This window comes from Oncorhynchus kisutch, linkage group LG10, assembly GCF_002021735.2.
Source record: "Oncorhynchus kisutch isolate 150728-3 linkage group LG10, Okis_V2, whole genome shotgun sequence".
NCBI lineage: Eukaryota > Metazoa > Chordata > Actinopteri > Salmoniformes > Salmonidae > Oncorhynchus > Oncorhynchus kisutch.
The window spans coordinates 30,192,786-30,214,821 of record NC_034183.2 but is presented as its reverse complement, the minus strand read 5'-3'; the positions used below and the strand labels follow the sequence as shown (position 1 = coordinate 30,214,821).

Genomic DNA, 22,036 nt, shown 5'->3' with positions numbered 1-22,036 from the left:
TAGATACTCTTTTACCTGTTTCCTCCAGCATCTTCACAAGGTTGATTTGCACTTTTTGCACCAAAGTACGTTCATCTCTAGGAGAGCGGTATGACGGCTGCGTGGTCCCATGGTGTTTATACTTGCGTACTATTGTTTGTACAGATGAACGTGGTACCTTCAGGCATTTGGAAATTGCTCCCAAGGATGAACCAGACCTGTGGAGGTCTACCATTTGTTGAATGAGGTCTTGGCTGATTGCATTTGATTTTCCCATGATGTCAAGCAAAGAGGCACTGAGTTTGAAGGTAGGCCTTGAAATACATCCACAGGTACACCTCCAATTGACACGAATGATGTCAATTAGCCTATCAGAAGCTTCTAAAGCCATGCCATCACTTTCTGGAATTTTCCAAGTTGTTTAAAGGCACAGTCAACTTAGTGTTTGTAAACTTCTGACCCACTGGAATTGTGATACAGTGAATTATAATAGAATAGTCTGTAAACAATTGTTGGAAAAATGACTTGTGTCATGCACAAAGTAGATGTCCTAACCAACTTGCCAAAACTATAGTTTGTTAACAAGAAACTTGTGGAGTGGTTGAAAAACTTCCGACTTCAACTGTAGCTTCTCTGTTCTGCAGGTGCGTTGAAAATCTGTCCAGCTTTATATTTTCCGTGTCGTCGTTCAGCCACCACTTGGTGAAACATAAGATATGATTGTTTGTTGTCAAGTAAAACGGGTGGCAGTGAGAGTTTACTCACTCGCCTACGGATTGTCAAAAGGCAGCCTGATCTGCGTCCTCTTTTCCTCTGTCTTTTCTTCACGCAAATGGCGGGGATCTGGGCAACAAATCGAACATAATAGCACAATTGGTATTTTATTAGGATCCCCATTTGCTGTTGCAAAAGCAGCAGCTACTCTTCCTGGGGTCCAAACAAAACATGAAACATAAAACAGAATGACATAATACAGAACATCATTAGATAAGAACAGCTCAAGGACAGAACTACATACATTTTTAAAAAGGCACATGCAGCCTACATATCAATGCATACACACACACTATCTAGGTCAAATAGGGGAGCGGCGTTGTGCCGTGAGGTGTTGCTTTATCTGTTTTTTTGAGCCCAGGCTTGACGTTTTGAGCAATATGAGAAAGTTCCATGCAATAAGGGCTTTAAATAATACTGTACGTTTTCTTGAATTTACTCTGGATTTGGGGACTATGAAAGACTCCTGGTGGCATGTCTGGTGCGATAAGTGTGTGTCAGAGCTGTGTGTAAGTTGACTATGCAAACAAGTTGTGATTTTCAACACATTAATGTTTCTTATAAAAAGAAGAAGTGATGCAGTCAGTCTCTCCTCAACTCTTAGCCAAGAGAGGGCCTCCCGGGTGGCGCAGTGGCTAAGGGCGCTGTACTGCAGCGCCAGCTGTGCCACCAGAGACTCTGGGATCGCGCCCAGGCTCTGTCGGCCGTGACCGGGAGGTCCGTGGGGCGACGCACAATTGGCCTAGCGTCGTCCGGGTTAGGGAGGGTTTGGCCGGTAGGGAAATCCTTGTCTCAAAAAAGCAGAGCATCTCTTTATTACGGCCAGACCTCTCCCCATCTTTGCAACCATTGAATCAATATGTCTTGACCATGACAGTTTACTATCTAAGGTAACGCCGTGTATTTTAGTCCCCTCAACTTGTTCAACAGCCAAACCATTCATTACCAGATTCAGCTGAGGTCTAGCACTTAAGGAATGATTTGTACCAAATACAATGCTCTTAGTTTTAGAGATGTTCAGGACCAGTTTATTACTGGCCACCCATTCCAAAACAGACTGCAACTCTTTGTTAAGGTTTTCAGTGACTTCATTAGCTGTGGTTGCTGATGCATATATGGTTGAATCATACATGGGCATGTAAAGCGTCTGCCATCCTCTTCGGCGCCATCTTAACATCTGGTGTATCTCCACTCCAGTGGTGATGGAGAAGGTCAGCCTGGGTCTGTCTTTGTGCAAAGAGTATTGAAACTTATTTTGTCAGATAGTAGCCTAATTGAGACAATATCCTCCCATTTAAAGGTGCTAGACAGGATTTGTTTTAGAATTTTAATTTGAGAAAATGTCCATAATATATTCGTAGTTACTGCAATGATAGTGTTTCACAGTATTACTTCCCGCTGTGATATTTGCCTGTTGATTTCTCCTACCGGTGTGGCATCTGTAATCAAAATGGGAAAGCTTTTTTTGACTTTGTGGCTGTGTTATCTAGTGGGAATTGGATTAAGTGGCCATGAAGAAATCGGTCTGTCATTTCCTGGCTGCTAAAATTGTACACTGTTCGCTCAATTTCAGTTTATGTGAGAAAACAAGCACTGAATACTGTAGGGAATCATTGTACCATCAAAATTGCTCTGAAATATATTTTCAATCACACAAAATATAGTTTTGACAGCTGTTTAACCAAAACCGAAAGTAAAAGGCTCAAGCAAGTCTCCACCTAACACGGAAATTAGATGCGGGGGAGATTTGTTTTGAATGCAGCCTAGCGCTGTTGCAATTAACCTAGAAATTCTAGGTGTAGCACCTTTAATCCCCTTCAAGTCACTAGCCTTGTCTGTCTGTCTGTGCCAGCCAGCCAGCCAGAGTTGGGCTCAATTCGTATTGACGACAGTCAATTCAGGAAGTAAACTAAAATGACAATTTAATGACTTTTCAATAAACTGAAAAGTAAATTGAAATCAATTTGAAATGAGCCCAACCCTTCTCTCTCGCTTTCTTTCTGTATTTCTCTCTCTCGCCAGGTTCAAAACACGACACACACCTAGGATTAGTTTCATGTGGATCCAGGAGCAGATGGAAGCTTGTGTTTACATCTGTGGTACCGAACCCCCCATCCCAGCTGACTGACACAGTGCCAAGCCTTGGTTGTAAATTAGTTTAGGAGGTGTGGTTGTGTGTGTCTGTGTTTTCTGACTGGTGTGTCACTGCTTTGGAAGCTTCAGGATGTGATTAATCTCTAATCAGAACGTCTGGGAGTAGCAGAGCTGATGGCTAGAGCAGAACCTCACACGGCACCGCCTTGTCCTCTGGAAACTCACAGTTCACCACACAGCCAACCCCAATGAAACCTAAAGCAAGTCCCTAACTCCTTCTCTAGCTTATTCTCAACATGATTTCAGCACTTTTATTTCCATGGCTGACTGATCATGGCTCATTCTTGTCCCTTTACAGCAGACACGGTGGTCAATATGTTTGGTACATCGAAACCTATTATCGAATCGCTATACATATAGAATCGTGAGAATCGCAATGCATATCGTATTGGCGCCTAAGTATTGTGATAATATTGTATTGTGAGGTCACTGGCAATTCCCAGCCCTGCCTGCTAAAGACTGCACTCTGGCACAATATATTGTGATTGTTTTTTCTGCTGGTCACAAGGAAATTTGAAAAGCTTCAGGTGGGTCACTGCACAAGAATGTTAGGTAACGACTGTTTCATATTCCTACCATATAGACTCGCCCAGACCACAGGGCAATCTTGATCAAATATATGTGTGGTTCTCAGTGGCCTTTGTTATTTTTATTTTCCAGGTTGACATTTTGAACAAAACGGCTGTGCTGAGAACATGGGCTGCAGAGGATTGGTTGCCTTACTGGACATCGCTTAATAAAGTGTAAGAGGTAAGGAGACGAAGAAAAAGGCTGCATAGCATTTGAGGAATGTACTGCACAGTCTATGCAACGACTCCATTTAGACTGGCACCATTGGTGTGACGGGTCTATTAAGTTAATGTGGTCTAAAGCATTTTTGAATACACGCAGTGACAAATTTAGGCTATTTGTGCATGTAATTTATATTTGATGATTTAGCCATGTGTCACCTTTTGGGGTCTGAATTTTAAATTTGGGTTTCTCAAAGTGGGTATTTGGGTTTGCCCAAGTAGAGTAAAGTCATTGTTAAAAATTTGTCCAGGTAATAGGTCAAAATGGTGATAGGTAGGGTTTTGGAATATATTATAGCCTGACTATCTTGAGATAAATGGTTGGTTCTGATGTTGACGTTTGCGCTGTGACGGTCATGGAGTTTTTGATGACCGCAGTCTCCGTAATGACCGTTCGAATAGCAAAGAAAAACGTTCAGCCTCTATGGAGGCTCTAGTCTAGAGTGTCTGGGTAAATTGTGTTTGAGTGCATTTATAAACTCTCGAAATGGTTAAATGACTGAGAAATAAATGGCATTGTTGCAATAGTTTGTGAGTGGTCAACATACTCATGATACGATATTATCACGATACTTGGGTGCCGATACAAAATGTATTGCAATTCTCATGAATCTACACTGAGTATACCAAACATTATGAACCCCCCCCCCCCCACACACCTTTTTTTTTGCCTCAATCTGTTGGGGCATGGACTCTACACAATGTTCGAAAGCTTTCCATAGGGATGCTGGTCCCTGTTGACTCCAATGATTCCCACAGTTGTGTTAAGTTGGTTGGATGTTCTTTGTGTGGTGGACCATTCTTGATACACACAGGAAGCTGTTGAGCATGAAAAACCCAGCAGCGTTGCAGTTCTTGACACTCAAACCGGTGCACCTGGCACCTACTACCAAAGGCACTTACATACTTTGTCTTACCCATTTACCCTCTGAATTGCACACATACACAATCCATGTCTCAACACTTAAAAATCCTTCAACCTATCTCCTCCCCTTCATCTACATTGATTGAAGTGAATTTACAGGTTAACAGGTGACATCAGTAGCTTTCACCTGGATTCATCTGGTCAGTCTGTCAAGGAAAGAGCAGGTGTTCCTAATGTTTTGTACACTCAGTGTATACAATCATAAATTGGCATGCTTAATTATTTTACCATATGTGTGCAGTTTACAAGGTGCTTGTTTAAAAAAATGCAAGCAATATGATTACTATTACTAAGTATGTGTATATAGTAAATTGTATGTTTTAGGTTTTCAATATATCAAAATGTGTTTCTGGTTATTGATTTGGACACTTTAAAACTGTTTTTTGACTTTGGGCAATTCATCAAAATGTTTTGTCAGCAGAAAGCAGCGACAGCGTTATTTTCAATTTACGTTTTTTGTAATATAAATGTAACTTTATTAACAAAATGAATTTCCAATGGCATTGTACTTAATCTGGTAAAAACTGCTGAATGAGTTAAAAAAACATGAGGTGATTTATTTATTTTGATCAAATCACCAAAACGGGTTTGCCCTGACTATTAAGTAGTGATACAGTTACACTACCGTTCAAAAGTTTGGGGTCATTTAGAAATGTCCTTGTTTTTGAAAGAAAAGCACATTTTTTGTCCATCTAAAATAACATCAAATTGATCAGAAATACAGTGTAGACATTGTTAATGTTGTAAATGACTATTGTAGCTGGAAACGGCTGATTTTTCTATGGAATATCTACATAGGCATACAGAGGCCCATTATCATTTTGAGCCTGTAATCGAACCCACAAATGCTGGTGCTCCAGATAACTAGGTGCTACAGATAACTAGTCTAAAGAAGGCCAGTTTTATTGCTTCTTTAAACAGCACAACAGTTTTCAGCTGTGCTAACATAATTGCTGAAGGGTTTTCTAATGATCAATTAGCCTTTTAAAATGATAAACTTGGATTAGCTAACACAATGTGCCATTGGAACACAGGTGTGATGGTTGCTGATAATGTGCCTCTAGACGCCTATTTAGATATTCCATTAAAAATCTGCCGTTTCCAGCTACAATAGTCATTTACAACAATAACAGTGGCTACACTGTATTTGTGATCAATTTGATGATATTTTAATTCACCAAAAAATTGCTTTTCTTTGAAAAACAAGGACATTTTTAAGTGACCCCAAACTTTTGAATGGTAGTGTAAGCCTACGCTCATGATGCATATCGTGGTAGGCGGTGGTAGCGGGCAGTTGGCATGGCGTATTTAATATCTTCCTCTCCTGTGTTGCCTGGCAGTGCTCATCTCTCTGTCTCTGTCTCTCTCTCCCTCTCTCTGTCTGAACTGGCCACTGTGGGAGAATGGGCAAGTGGTGGGGCTCCTGGCAGCCTCTCCGTCCTCCTGCTGCCATTGGAAACCGCTGCCCTACTCTGACATTCCTGTCTGTGGAGTGTGGGATTCAAACGCAAACAAAGACCCCTTTTGTGCTGTTGGGGCTGCGAATGCATGTGCTTGGGTGGAACACAACTGGGTTGCCCAGCTCTGGGGGCTTCAGCAGCCCAGTGGTGTGGAGACGAGCTGGGGTGGGCAGGGAACTGGGCAGCAGCATGGATAGAGAAACAGTAGCTCAAGGTTTAAGCTTTAGCCCAGACACAGTACGGATCACTGACTGTCAGAAGAATCATCGAGCCTGCTGTTTTTGTTTGTCAGTAACTCCACTGTATTCTCCTTCTTCTTGGAATTGTCAGCCTACTAATTAGAAGCCATTAACCACAGTGTGTGCTGGTAGCAGGCACACTCTCTTATTGTCTGATTTAACAGGGAGAGGTGTAACCTTTGTGTCTGAGAGCGGGAGAGAGAGAGGGTGTATATGCAAAGTGTGGGTAAATGTATATTTGGTTCGTTTCCCAGCAATGAATGTGTTGATGCTCGTTGGTGGTTTCCGACTGCATTAGATTACTGAGGGATTCTCTGCCACTTAGAGCAGAAACTCTCCTCCTCCAGCTCCTTGTCTGAACGGATGAATATCTTAAATGTCGGCCTGTTTCTATGGCGGAGACATTTTCCCATTCCCTAAAAGCAGTACTGCTGCTTTTCATATGGTGACACTCTGGCTATCCTACCCCCTTACTAATCGATGGTCCACAAATTATTTTGAGTTTCTGATGTCAGAATATGTCGGGATGGTACTCACTGGCTTGGGCTGAGCTTAGAAAGGACCTATTTTGTATGCCAAGGTCCATACGATCCGGATCAGATTTTTTGTGTTTAATATAGGTACGTTTTACATACCTCCAGTAAGACCCTATGATCCGTGAACCGTACATGATATAGACAACATCTTGGTGTCATTATACTCCTTAGGCTATAGTGTGCTCTCATATCTGTCTAGATTCCCATTAATTTATTCAACATTAAAAATATTTATCTCACAAGGATCCTTTTTGATTTTGTTTATTTTTAGACATTGTCTGGAACCATATTCTCTTCAAACGTCACATTTCAAGAGTATGCACTCTGGTACTTGAAAATATGACAATTTTCTGCATAGAAATTGACATTATAGTTCATTAACCAAGCACAGCCCTCCTTTTAGGGTTGCACATTCAGCAAATCACCAACAGAGTTCCCTTCAAATCCATTTTCCCATTCACTGTGTTGGTGGTGCTAATAAAATTGATCAGAATTAGCAGAGAGGCCACTTTGTAAATCTTATATACTTATAGAGTAGATATTGTTCCAAACAATACGTCTTAAAAAGGGTACTTTTGAGATTGATTCATATGAATATTTTCAATGTTAAATGAATTAATTCATGTGAATGTGTATTTCAGAAGGTCCATATGTTAGAGCACACTAGGAGTATAATGACACCAAGATGTTGTTCGTGCACACACAATGTCTCTAGGCAACCTGAAGTCGATAGCCAAAGTCTACGCCCCTTCGCCGGTGATTGGTCAACAGTAGGGATTCTTCAATGAAGTGTTTGTTGTCGTTCAATGAGAGATTCATTGTTTTCATGCATATTTTTTTAACTTGAGAAATACTGTACCAAACATCTTAGTTAGATGCAAACATTTCGCGACTAAGATCTTGTTGGCAAAAATGTCTAAATTAATTACCGATTTGTTGAGTTATCTTAGATACATTCAGAGTGTTTTGAGGAAGTGCATACGGGCTACAGTGTCTCAAGATGGACAAAGTGCTATTGATGCTTTTTTTCTCATTTTTCTAGCGAAGGTCTTAGAGGTATGGAGGTAAGTCCTCTTTCTGCGGTAGGTAGACCATCATAGGGGGGAGCTCAGCCTCCAACAGAGATAAAGGGAGTCTCTCTCTCTGCTCTATAATAGAATAGGGGGATGCGCACAAATGATGGAGCAATTCTCAGCTGTAGAGGAATTCAGCGGAGCTATTTTTACCCTGCATGGCGCGGGCGGTTGCTATGGGGTTGCTGATGGGCACTGACGATATGCTGGCGTCTCGATGCATGCGTTGGTGTGCGTGACGACGAGCTGCGCCAAGGATCCACTTTAGAATGAGTCATATCCTCAGAGCTCCTCTGACCTACATCTGAGTCAGTGCGTGTGCGCGCACACACAGCGCATCAGCACAATGCCTGTGAGAGGGAATTGGTGAAAAAGGGTTTGGTGAGTGAGATTTTGTAAGTGGGAGAAAAATCTAATCAAATCAAATTTTATTTGTCACATGCGCCTAATACAACAAGTGCATATCTTACCCTGAATTGCTTACTTTGCAAGCCCTTAACCAACAATGCAGTTATAAGAAAATAGAGAATAAAATATTTACTAAGTTCGCTAAAGTAAAAGAATAATTGTCCAGGTGGCCATTTGATTAATTGTTCAGCAGTCTTATAGCTTGGGGGTAGAAGCTGTTAAGGAGCCCTTTGGACCTATGCTTGGCGCTCCGGTAACGAATGTGTGCGGTAGCCGAGAGAACAGTCTATGACTTGGGTGACTGGAGTCTTGACCATTTTTTGGGCCTTCCTCTGACACCGCCTAGTATATAGGTTTTGGATGGCAGGAAGCTTGGCCCCAGTGATGAACTGGGCCATATGCACTACCCTCTGTAGAGCCTTATGGTCGGGTGCCGAGCAGTTGCAATACCAGGCGGTGATGCGACCGGTTAGGATGCTCTCGATAGTGCATCTGAATAAATTTTTGAGGATCTAGCAACCTATGCCAGGTCTTTTCAGTCTCCTGAGCGGGAAAGGCGTAGTCGTGCCCTCTTCACAACTTTCTTGGTGTGTTTGACCATGATAGTTTGTCGGTGATGTGGGCACCAAGGAATTTGAAACTCTCGAGCCACTCCACAACAGCCCCGTCGACATAAATTGGGGCATGTTCGGCCCTGCTTTTCCTGTAGTCCACAATCATCTCCCTTGTCTTGCTGTTGTTGAGGGAGAGGTTGTTGTCCTGGCACCACACTTCCAGCTCTCTGACCTCCCTCCCTATAGGCTCTGTATTTGAGGCTACTAAGAAATGATGAGGGGGCTCCTGCCTGGGAGGTGTATTAATCGGTTTCTGTGTATATGAGGGAGAAACAGGAAATTTGCGGCTTCAGTGATTGATGAGTGGCTACTTTAAAAACATTTCTCTTCCCCTTCCACCCTCTCATTTTCCATGTCCTTCCCATTATCCTTCATGCCTCCCTCTCTCTTCTTTTCCTCTTGTCTCACTACTGCCCCAGAGAAGCCAGGATGCATTTGCTAACTGTGTAATTGGCTTTTGAATGTTGTGATATGCTGGTTAGGGACTTGATTGGCTGTTCAGGGCTCATGGTGACTTTCTCTGCTCAGTGGTTGGCTGCTCAGGGTTTCATGGTGACAAAGTGCTCTGTTATTGGCTGCCTGTGGAGCTGTGATGAAGTTAAAGGGGAAGGAAGAGGAAAATAGGTCATTGTGTCAGCGGATCAGTGAAGCACTCAGTGACCTCATAGTTATACAAGCACAGCCTTTAGCTGTACCTACAGCTAGTGTTGCTGCTGCTACTGCAACTGTTGTTATTTTAGAGGAAATAGAAATGTTGCTGTAGCTTTTTAACCTTAATCCTACTCCCTATCATTCCTCTGCTCTCACGTCATGCTCTGTCTGCATGTTTTTCTTCGTGGCAATTCCAGTGTTATGGACTTGCACGCAAAATCGCAACTTTAATGTGTCAAAGAATTTACAAAAAATATACATTTAAACTTGTATGTGTGTATAATAGCCCTAGGGGGGTATTTATACCCAAAAAGCTAACTTCTAAATATTGGCATGTTGGAGAAATAAAGCAAATACGAAGCGTTATGGATGTGGTTGACAAGCTTTTAGAGGAGACTGAACATATTAGTGAAAGTCTGTACGTCTTAACATGGATAGCCATTTCGAAGGAAAGGCTTGGCTGAGCACAAAAACTATACTTTTTTAAAGGTTGTCATTTCCATTATTACTTTAGAGACGAAAAATGACTTACGGATGTTAAACCCTCCGTTATGGTTGTTACAGTCTGAAATAGACAATCAAATTAGAAAAATATCCGCAAAAGGCATAGTAACTTATAGGCCCGGGCGGCATTAGTATTTTACTATACAGTATATACTGGTATTGATGCATGTACAATGTTGGTCCCATGTTTGATGAGCTAAAATAAATGATCCCAAAAAGCTAATTTCTCTCATTTTTTTGGCACAAATTTGTTTACATTTCTGTTAGTGATAATTTCTCCCTTGCCATGATAATCCCATCTACCTGACAGGTGTGGCATATCAGTAAACTGATTAAACAGCATGATCATTATACAGGTGCACCTTGTGCTGGGGACAATAAAAGGCCACTATAATCTGCAGTTTTTTCACACAACGCAATGCCACAGATGTTTCAAGTTTTGGCATGCTGACTGCAGGACTGTCCACCAGAGCTGTTGCCAGATAATTTAATGTTAATTCCTCTACCAGAAGCCGCCTCCAACATCGTTTTAGAAAATTTGGCAGTACTTCCAACTGGCTTCGCAAACGCAGACCACATGTAACCCCGCCAGCCAAGCACCACCAAATCTGGCTTCTTAACCTGCGGGATCGTCTGAGATCAGCCACTCAGACTGCTGATAAAACTGTGGGTTTGTACAACTGAAGAATTTCTGCACAAACTGTTCAACTGAGTGCTCATCTGCGTGCTTGTCGTCCTCACCAGGGTCTTGGCCTGACTGCAGTTCAGCGTCGTAACTGACTTCAGTGGGTAAATGCTCACCTTCGATGGCCACTCGCATGCTGGAGAAGTGTGCTCTTCACAGATGAATCCCGGTTTCAACTGTACCGTGCAGATAGCAGACATTATGTATGACGTCTTGTGGGTGAGTGGTTTGCTGATGTCAACGTTGTGAACAGAGTGTCCCATGGTGGCGCTGGGGTTATGTTATGGGCAAGCATAAGCTACGGACAACGAACACAATTGCATTTTATTGATTGCAATTTGAATGCACAGAGATATCGTGACGAGATCCTGAGGCCCATTGTTGTGCCATTCGTCCGCCGCCATCACCTCATGTTTAAGCATAATTATGCAAAGCCCCATGTCGCAAGGATCTGTACACAATTCCTGGAAGCTGAAAATGTCTGTTCTTCCATGGAGATGTCGCTCTGCATGATTCAAATGGTGGTCACACCAGATACTGACTGGTTTCCTGATCCACATACCTCCCTTTTTTAAGGTATCTGTGACCAACAGATGCATATCTGTATTCCCAGTCATGTGAAGTCTATAGATTAGGGCCTAATGAATTTGGTTCAATTGACTGATTACCATATACAGTGCATTCGGAAAGTATTCAGACCCTTTCCCCTTTTCCACATTTTGTTACATTGCAGCCTTAATCTAAAATTGATTATATTGATTTTTTTCCTCATCAATCAACACACACAACCCCATAATGACAAAGCGAAAACAGGATTTTGACATTTTTGCAAATGTATAAAATAAAAAAATTAACTTATTTACATCAGAGTTCCTCTAGTGTAGTAATGCAGAGATGGTAGTCCTTCGGGAAGGTTCTCCCATCTCCACAATCAGGCCTTTATGGTAGAGTGGCCAGAGGGAAGCCACTCATCAGTAAAAGGCACATGACATCCCGCTTGGAGTTTTCCAAAAGGCACCCGAAGGACTCTGACCATGAGAAACAAGATTCTCTGGTCTGATGAAACCAAGATTGAACTATTTGGCTTGAATGCCATGTATCACGTCTGGAGGAAACCTGGCTCCATCCATACGGTGAAGCATGGTGGTGGCCGCATCATGATGTGGAGATGTTTTTCAGCTGCAAGGACTGGGAGACTAATCAGGATCGAGGGAAAGATGAACTGAGAAAAGTACAGAGATCCTTGATGAAAACCTGCTTCAGAAAGCACAAGAATTCAGACTGGGGCGAAGGTTCACCTTCCAACAGGACATCGACCCTAAGCACACAGCCAAGACAATGCATGAGTGGCTTCTGAATGTCCTTGAGTGGCCCAGCCAGAGCCAAGACTTGAACCCGATTGAACATCTCTGGAAAGACCTGAAAATAGCTGTGCAGCAACGCTCTCCATCCAACCTGAAAGCTTGAGAGGATGTGCAGAGAAGACTGGGAGAAACTCCCCAAATACAGGTGTGCCAAGCTTGTAGCATCATACCCAAGAAGACTCGAGGCTGTAATCGCTGCCAAAGGTGCTTCAAGAAAGTGCTGAGTATGGGTTTGAATGCTTGAACATTGAACATTTCTAAAAACCTGTTTTTGCTTTGTCATTATGGGGTATTGTGTGTAGATTGACGAGGGGAAAAACAATTTAATCATTTTTAGAAAAAGGCTGTAACATAATAAATGTGGAAAAAGTCAAGGGGTCTGAATACTTTCCTAATGCACTGTAACTCTGTAAAATCTTTGAAATGGTTGCGTTTATATTTTTTTCAGTGCAGTTACAGTGCAGTTATCACAAAATGTAAACTCAGCAAAAAAAGAAACGTTCTCTCACTGCCAACTGCGTTTATCTTCAGAAAATTTAACACGTGTAAACATTTGTATGAACGTAACACGATTCAACAACTGAGACATAAACTGAACAGGTTCCACAGACATGTGACTAACAGAAATTGAATAATGTGTCCCTGAACAAAGGGGGAGTCAAAATTAAAAGTAACAGTCAGTATCTGGTGTGGCCACCAGCTGCATTAAGTACTGCAGTGCATCTCCTCCTAATGGACTGCACCAGATTTGACAGTTCTTGCTGTGAGATATTACCCCGCTCTTCCACCAAGGCACCTGCAAGTTCCCAGACATTTTGGGGGGGAATGTCCCTAGCCCTCAGCCTCCGATCCAACAGGTCCTAGACATGCTCAATGGGATTGAGATCCGGGCTCTTCGCTGGCCATGGCAGAACACTGATATTCCTATCTTGCAAGAAATCACGCACAGAACGAGCAGTATGGCTAGTGGCATTGTCATGCTGGAGGGTCATGTCAGGATGAGCCTGCAGGAAGAGTACCACATGAGGGAGGAGGATGTCTTCCCTGTAACGCACAGCGTTGAGATTGCCTGCAATGACACCAAGCTCAGTCCCATTGTGCTGTGACACATCGCCCCAGATCATGATGGACCCTCCACCTCCAAATCAATCCTGCTCCAGAGTACAGGCCTCAATGTACCGCTCATTCCTTCGACGATAATTGCGAATCCGACCATCACCCCTGGTGAGACAAAACCGCGACTCGTCAGTGAAGAGCACTTTTTGCTTGTCCTGTCTGTTCCATCGGCGGTGGGTTTATGCCCATAGGCGACGTTGTTGCCGGTGATGTCTGGTGAGGACCTGCCTCACAACAGGCCTACAAGCCCTTAGTCCAGCCTCTCTCAGCCTATTGCAGGCAGTCTGATGCCTCCTTGCAGCATGCCTAAGGCACGTTCACGCAGATGAGCAGGGACCCTGGGCATCTTTCGTTTCTTGTTTTTCAGAGTCAGTAGAAAAGCCTCTTTAGTTCGTGTCCTCAGTTTTCATAATTGTGATCTTAATTTCCTACCATCTGTAAGTTGTTACTCTCTTTTTGAATATATTTGTTTTATTTCACCTTTATTTGAACTTGTAGGCCAGTTGAGAACAAGTTCTCATTTACAACTGACCTGGCCAAGATAAAGCAAAGCAGTGCGACAAAAACAATGACACGGAGTTACACATGGGATAAACAAACGTACAGTCAATAACACAATATAAAAATCTATACAGTGTGTGCAAATGAAGTAAGGAGGTAAGTCAATATAGAGGGCAATAGTGGTGAAGTAATTACAATTTAGCAATTTACACTGGAGTAATATATGTGCAGATGAGGATGTGCAAGTAGAAATACTGGTGTGCAAAAGAGCAGAAAAAACAATATGGGGTTGAGGTAGGTAGTTGGTTGGATGTGCCATTTACAGATGGGCTGTGTACAGCTGCAGTGATCGATAAGCTGCTGACAGCTGATGCTTAAAGTTAGTGAGGGAAATATAAGTCTCCAGCTTCAGCGATTTTTGCAATTCGTTCCAGTCATTGGCAGCAGAGAACTGGAAGGAAAGGCGGCCAAAGGAGGTATTGGCTTTGGGGATGACCAGTGAGATATACCTGCTGGAGCGCATGCTATGGGTGGGTGTTGTTATCGTGACCAGTGAGCTGAGATAAGGCGGAGCTTTACGTAGCATGGACTTATAGATGACCTAGAGCCAGTGGGTCTGGCGACGAATATGTAGCGAGGGCCAGCCGACTAGAGCATACAGGTCACAGTGGTGGGTGGTATAAGGGGCTTTGGTGACAAAATGGATGGCACTGAGATAGACGAGTAGAGTATTTGAAGCTATTTTGTAAACGACATCGCCGAAGTCGAGGATTGGTAGGATAGTCAGTTTTACGAGGGTATGTTTGGCGGCGTGAGTGAATGAGGCATTGTTGCGAAATATGAAGCCGATTCTAGATTTTAATTTTGGATTGGAGATGTTTAATATGAGTCTGGAAGGAGAGTTTACAGTCTAGCCAGACACCTAGGTAGTTGTCCACATATTCTAAGTCCCAACCGTCCAGAGTGGTGATGCTAGTCGCGCAGGCGGGTGCGGACAGCAAATGGTTGAAAAGCATGCATTTGGTTTGACTAGCGTTTAAGAGCAGTTGGAGGCCACAGTAGGAGTGTTTTTATGTTATTGAAGCTTGTTTGGAGGTTAGTTAACACAGTGTCCAAAGAAGGGCCAGATGTATACAGAGTGGTGTCGTCTGCGTAGAGGTGGATCGATTTATGATTTTTCAACGCCAATAGCGATTTATTGGAGGACCAAAAAAAGTCGATGCCGATTAATCGGATGATTTTTTTGAAAATTTATTTGTAATAATGACAATTACAACAATACTGAATGAACACTTATTTTAACTTAATATAATACATCAATAAAATCAATTTAGCCTCAAATAAATAATGAAACATGTTCAATTTGGTTTAAATAATGCAAAAACAAAGTGTTGGAGAAGAAAGTAAAAGTGCAATATGTGCGATGTAAGAAAGCTAACGTTTAAGTTCCTTGCTCAGAACATGAGAACATATGAAAGCTGGTGGTTAACAACAATATTCCCAGGTAAGAAGTTTTAGGTTGTAGTTATTATAGGAATTATAGGACTATTTCTCTCTATACAATTTGTATTTCATATACCTTTGACTATTGGATGTTCTTATAGGCACTAGTATTGCCAGTGTAACAGTATAGCTTCCGTCCCTCTCCTCACTCCTACCTGGGCTCGAACCAGGAACACATCGACAACAGCCACCCTCAAAGCAGCGTTACCCATGCAGAGCAAGGGGAACAACTACTCGGAAGTCTCAGAGCGAGTGACATTTGAAACGCTATTAGTGCGCACCCCGCTAACTAGCTAGCCATTTCACATCGGTTACACAAGCCTAATCTCGGGAGTAGATAGGCTTGAAGTCATAAACAGCGCAATGCTTGAAGCATTGCGAAGAGCTGCTGGCAAAACGCATGAAAGTGCTGTTTGAATGAATGTTTACGAGCCTGCTGCTGCCTACCATCGCTCAGTCAGACTGCTCTATCAAATCATAGACTTTATTATAACATAATAACACACAGAAATACAAGCCTTAGGTCATTAATATGGTCGAATCCATAAACTATCATCTCAAAAACAAAACGTTTATTCTTTCAGTGAAATACCGAACCGTTCCGTATTTTATCTAACGGGTGGCATCCATAAGTCTAAATAATCCTGTTACATTGCACAACCTTCAATGTTATGTCATAATTATGTAAAATTCTGGCAAATTAGTTTGCAATGAGCCAGGCGGCCCAAACTGTTGCATATACCATGACTCTGCGTGCAATGAACGCAAGAGAAGTGACACAATTTCACCTGGTTAATATTGCCTGCTAACCTGAATTTCTTTTAGCTAAATATGCAGGTTTAAAAATATATAATTCTGTGTATTGATTTTAAGAAAGGAATTGATGTTTATGGTTAGGTAGATTCGTGCAACAATTGTGCTTTTTTTGCAAATGCGCTTTTGTTAAATCAACCCCCGTTTGGCGAAATTGGCTGTCTTTGTTAGGAAGGAATAGTCTTCACACAGTTCGTAACGAGCCAGGCGGCCAAAACTGCTGCATATACCCTGACTCTGTTGCAAGAGAAGGGCCCCATTTTTCCTAGTTAAAAAAAATTCATGTTAGCAGGCAATATTAACTAAATATGCAGGTTTAAAAATATATACTTGTGTATTGATTTTAAGAAAGTCATTGATGTTTATGGTTAGGTACACAAAGTAAGGCAGGTGGTTAGAGCGGTGGACTAGTTAACCGTAAGGTTGCAAGATTGAATCCCCGAGCTGACAAGGTAAAAATCTGTTGTTCTGCCCCTGAACAAGGCAGTTAACCCACCGTTCCTAGGCCGTCATTGAAAATAAGAATGTGTTCGTAACTGACTTGCCTAGTTAAATAAAGGTGTAAAAAAAATACAGATTTCCGATTGTTATGAAAACAACTTGAAATCGCCCCTAATTAATCGGCCAACCTCTAGTTAACACAGTGTCCAAAGAAGGGCCAGATGTATACAGAATGGAGTCGTCTGCGTAGAGGTGGATCAGGGAATCACCCGCAGCAAGAGTGGCGTCGTTGATATGTACTTTAATCAGGAGAACAGTTTTCAGTTGTGCTAACTAACATACTTGCAAAAGGGTTTTCTAATGATCAATTATCCTTTTAAAATTATAAACTTAGATTAGCTAACACAACGTGCCATTGGAACTCAGGAGTGATGGTTGCTGATAATAGGCCTCTGTACACCTATGTAGATATTCCACAAAAAAATCTGCAGTTTCCAGCGACAATAGTCATTTACAACATTAACTATGTTTACACTGTATTTCTTACTGCATCTGATCAAGTTGATGTTCTTTATAAATAAAATGTGCTTTTCTTTCAAAACAAGGACATTTCTAAGTGACCACCCCAAACTTTTGAACGGTAGTGTATGTCTCATTTGCATATCTTGTTACATTATGTGTCTATATTCAACAGGTAAAGGTTACTTTTGATATAGGCCTATATAAAGAGAAATAATTACCTATTAGGGTGTGGTGCCTGTCCTTGTATACTATTCACACTACCGTAAATATGCAATCCTAAGGAACTAGAGCTGGGCGATATGGCCAAAATATCATATCACAATATTTTTCATATGACGGTTTTTGATGTTTTTTAAATATATAAAAAAAATATATATATAAAGTTCTAAATATACTTTGAGTAGATCATAAAAGAGAAGTCTGATGTTTGCTGTGATAAAGCTGTCAGCATTTCACTGCACCTTTTAAACTTGCTGTAAATTGTGTACGTGGCAAATACATTTGATTTGAACGGATTCTGTTTGAAGAATATTTTCTGCTGGGTATTTTGCAATTATCTGTGCCAGGTCTTGTGGAACCTCCGTTAGGTGCATGCCTGTAATCGTTAATTGAAGAGGGGAAAATAGCTTAACATTGTCAGGGCTGCCTGGTGGGCTAAATGTGCAGCAGTAGCTCAACGCACCGTCATAAAAACTACATTCAAAAGTTTGATGTTTTATTAAGTTAAGAATTTCGAATGCCATGGTATATCCTTGTATGTAACAATGGCACATGGATAATTGAATTGAATTTAGACAGCTTTTTCATTGTTAAAATAAGCCAATTTTTTTTCTCTCTCAAATTAACACACAACAGGTGATTGAATACCGTTGGTATTTTCGATAAACTGTTGCCATCCCTCGCTTATACCACTGTACGTGAACACTTACGTTTGACATTTTCTCTATATTTTTTCCCACTGGAGAATGACCATATCTTTCCAATTCTGTGCACGTTATTTTATAGTTTTGACAGATGAAATGTATATTTAACGACATCACCAGCTGTGTCAATGCGCCCTCGTTGCAAGGCTACATAATGTGGATAGAAACTTGCTGCTGCTTACATACATGGTCACGTTGAGAGTTCATTAAACCTGTAACCTTATGTTATGGACAGAGACCTTATTCTCTGTGTGTTATGTGATGTGTTTGTGTGTGAGAGCCTGTGTGTCATTCTGCCTGTGTAGGTCAAATGTATCTGTCACATGCAGAGAGCAGCAAAATGGGCATAGCTGAAAGTCAACAGCCTGTGACACTGGCCCGCCCCCCGCTTCTATCAGGCACTCCCCTCATTCACCTAGACACTCAGCCACAGCCACCACACCCCAATGTCTCTGTTTCGCTCTTTCTATCCTAAAATGTGTTCGTAGTAAAAAAATGTGTCAAACACCAACTCTGATGGTTTGTTCTATCCAGGTATTGCAGTCTGTTGGGTCAGAATGGGAGGAATCCTGATACTGGTAATTTTAGGAAAGCTCACCATTGGTGATTTTCTATTGGTCATTCAAGCTCTACTGTAGACGTCCTTGCATTGGCAGAAGTAGGTATCATTAGGACCGCTAACCAGTTTAAAGACTAGGGCCGGTGTCTAAACAAGGATTTTATCATGTCAGTTTTTGGTTGCGTACGTGAGGCTGTGGCTGTTGTGACCCATCTGTCTCTTTGAATCAGCTGTTTCATCATCATGTGTCATCTCTAAGGGTATAAGGTTATATGTGCGTCTGTATGTAAGGTTATTTGTGTGTCTGTTTTCAGGGTATAGTGTGTGTGTGTGTGTGTGTGTGTGTGTTTGTGTATGTTTCAGGGGTATAATGTCATGTGCCTTTTCTTATTTTAGATCTGAGAAGAAAAAGGTATCTTCTAGTCCAGTGCTCTAGCGACTCCAGACCAACCATGTGATCGGTAAGTGCTTACCTCTGCTCTGTACTAATCAGTGTGATTTACAGCCAGTCCCAAATTGACCCCTAAACCCTTCCACTCCTAGGCACATGAGAAATATAGCGCCACTGATAGGCTAGGTGGAATTTTCTCCATGTAACATTTCTCCAATCATTCATTTCAGACAGACGCAAGGACCTAGGGTACACAAGTACCTTTGGAATTGAATAAATAGAAAACTTCAAAGGTTTACTAATGTAATGTCTTCTGTTTTGTAACCAGTTAGAGCATCCGATGTAGCTGTCATGAGGTACGTCCACAACCGAACCCGGCGGAAAGCTCAGCTCAGAAAGGACCCGTTGACAACCGCTGGCCTTTGACACAGGATCCTCTCCGTGACTCTCGTAACAAACCCTCTCCCCTAGTGGGCACACAGACCTCTGCCATCACCACAGTGTCTCCTCACAGAGTGGACCTTCATCCTACACCACACTCCTCATCCTCCCACATAGTCGGCTAGACAGGAGGTAAGGTTGGGCTGTGTGCTGCTGCGCTTCAGGGATGGAGGCTGTGGACTATTTTTTTGTTTCAGGTCATGTACTGTAATTTCACTGCTAATCTAGTTTTATCTGGCAGGTTAATTCACAAATGTCTACCTCACGATTAAAAGGCCCCTCTCCACCACTGCGACCCTGAACAGGCTACAAGATGACTTCCAGCATAGGCGGGTGAGTCAGTCCACCAATCTCCTCCTACCCATGAGAGAAATAAATATCCTACCTTACCTGCTCATCAAACTGGTAACCTAGACGCTGTCTCTGAAATCACCTGTGTTTAAAAATCCTTAACCGAGGAGTATTTTTTAAAATCTTCATCTGTACTTCACCTTGGCTGCACAGAGTCCCCATGGTGATTTCAAGCAACATTTTGGTGGACCTTTAGGTGTGTGTGACTGACCTGTGTGTGGGTGGACTCTGGCTCGGCACCTGTTTTAACTGGCTGGCTAGCTGAGTGACAGCGGAAGTGTCCCTGTATCCTACCAGCACGGGATCTCCTGCCTTAACCCCAGGATTAGTATACCACTCAGCCCTGCTCCATTTTGAGTGGGTTGTGTTTTTCTCTTCCCCCAGTGTGTGTGTGTGCCGTCTTATGCAAGGGAGGGGCCTCTCTGTTGGGCACCACTGAACTCCCCCTCTACTGTCATGTGGGTTGTCTAATAATTTGACTTAATGTGTTTAGATATCAGGAAAGGTATGTTGCTGTAAATGAGAATGTGTTCTCATTCAACTTACCTGGTAAAATAAGGGTAAAAAAAAATGAAGTAGTGAGTGGAGTTACAAACTATACTAAACATGATAAATGTCTTACCTGTGCTGTTTTCCACACACATAGCTACGTTTAGCCTACTTGGACACCGGCTTCCCCACATTTCCCACTCTCCCACGCTAAAAAGCCTGAACCCCCAGGGCTCTTCTCGCAGGCTCTATTTCCCTATGTGGGAGCATTGCAAACCGTAGGGTTGGGATTTCTTATCTGGTAACATCTACATTGAACAACACAGCAGCTTTTTGTCATGCTTTGTTATTTCTGTATAGCTACAAATGTATGATGAAGTTGGCTCTTTTACACTGGGGTCAATGGCAAGGAATGTTTGTTTTCGTGAAGTTGTGGTTGAGGGGAATTCCTTATTATTACGTGAATATCGACTCTGAGTGTTCTTTGCATTATTTAAGAGGCATATCCTTTTGATAGAAGATGTTTTCGAATGAATGAGACATTCATGTTTCACGTCTCAGTTGAATTGATTTGATTTGCTTTGAATTAAAATTATACTTCCTTAAAATGAAAATTCATTTCAAATTCTGCATCCTATGAGATGTGTCCAATTCAAATTCATTGTTTGAAATGAATTAAATTCAGATATTCCAAATTGACCCCAACCCTGGTATACTGTCCCACCAGGCAGGGATATACTATACCTTGCCTGGTTGTCATTGTAAATGAGAAATGGTTCTTAATGAACTTGCCTTGTTAAATACACTGCCTTCAGAAAGTATTCACATCCCTTTACTTATGTCACATTTTTTTCACAGCCTGAATTTAACACGGATTACATTTAGATGTTTTTGTCACTGGCCTACTAACAATAAGCCCATAATGTCTTTTGAAATGTTTATATTTATTTATAAATAATAACAAGCTGAAATGCGTATAAAATAAGTATTCAACCCTTTTGTTATGGCAAATCTAAATACGTTCAGGAGTAAAAATGTGCATGACAAGTCATATAATACATTTCTTGGGCTCAATCCTTGTGCAATAATAGATTTTTGAATGACTACCTCATCTCTGTACCGCACACCTGTAAGGTCCCTCAGTCGAGCAGTGAATTTCACAGATTCAACCACAAAGACCAGGGAGGTTTTCCAATGCCTTGCAAGAAGGGGAGCTATTGGTAGATGGGTTTTAAAAAACCATTGAATGTCTCTTTGAGCATGGTGAAGTTATTAAATACACTTTGGATGGTTATCAATACACCCAGTCGCTACAAATATACAGCCGTACTTCCTAACTCAGTTGCAGGAGAGGAAGGAAACCGCTCCGAGATTTCACCATGAGGCCAAAGTTGACTTTAAAACAGTTACAGAGTTTAATGGCTGTACTAACCTAATTGACAAAGTGAAAAAAAGGAAGCCTGTGTCGGGTCTTTGGCATCATTAAAAGTGAACTGTTATTTTATCAAATCAATTTTCTGTCATTTTTGTTAGGTGATTAAACTAATCATGTAAATGTAATTAACTAGGAAGTCGGGGCACCAAGGAAGATCTTCCGATTACGAAGTTATAATTTTCCTAAATATAACTCTTCAGATATTTTAATATCTGATTAATTATATAATTATTCTTTACCTAACGTTAGTCTCATTGCAAACGTCGTACATTGTTGGTTATCTGCACGAACCCAGCCTTTACTATGGATCATCCATACACCAATTGTCTTAATCATTTATTTACTAACTAACTAAATAGTCACAGAAATGCATAAACAAACAGTTATGGTTACA

General features: G+C 41.7%; 1 protein-coding gene across 1 annotated transcript in view; it reads left to right on the top strand.

Annotated features, from left to right (window-relative positions):
- The window catches only part of clocka (clock circadian regulator a), a 60,776-nt gene that overhangs the window by 11,134 nt on the left and 27,606 nt on the right, over nucleotides 1–22,036 (top strand). The window contains exons 2-5 of the mRNA XM_020492773.2: nucleotides 3,568–3,657; nucleotides 18,932–18,996; nucleotides 19,255–19,499; nucleotides 19,609–19,700. Coding sequence (XP_020348362.1) covers nucleotides 19,681–19,700 — 20 coding nt within the window. The 5' untranslated portion in view covers nucleotides 3,568–3,657; nucleotides 18,932–18,996; nucleotides 19,255–19,499; nucleotides 19,609–19,680. The remainder of the gene's footprint in view (nucleotides 1–3,567; nucleotides 3,658–18,931; nucleotides 18,997–19,254; nucleotides 19,500–19,608; nucleotides 19,701–22,036) is intronic.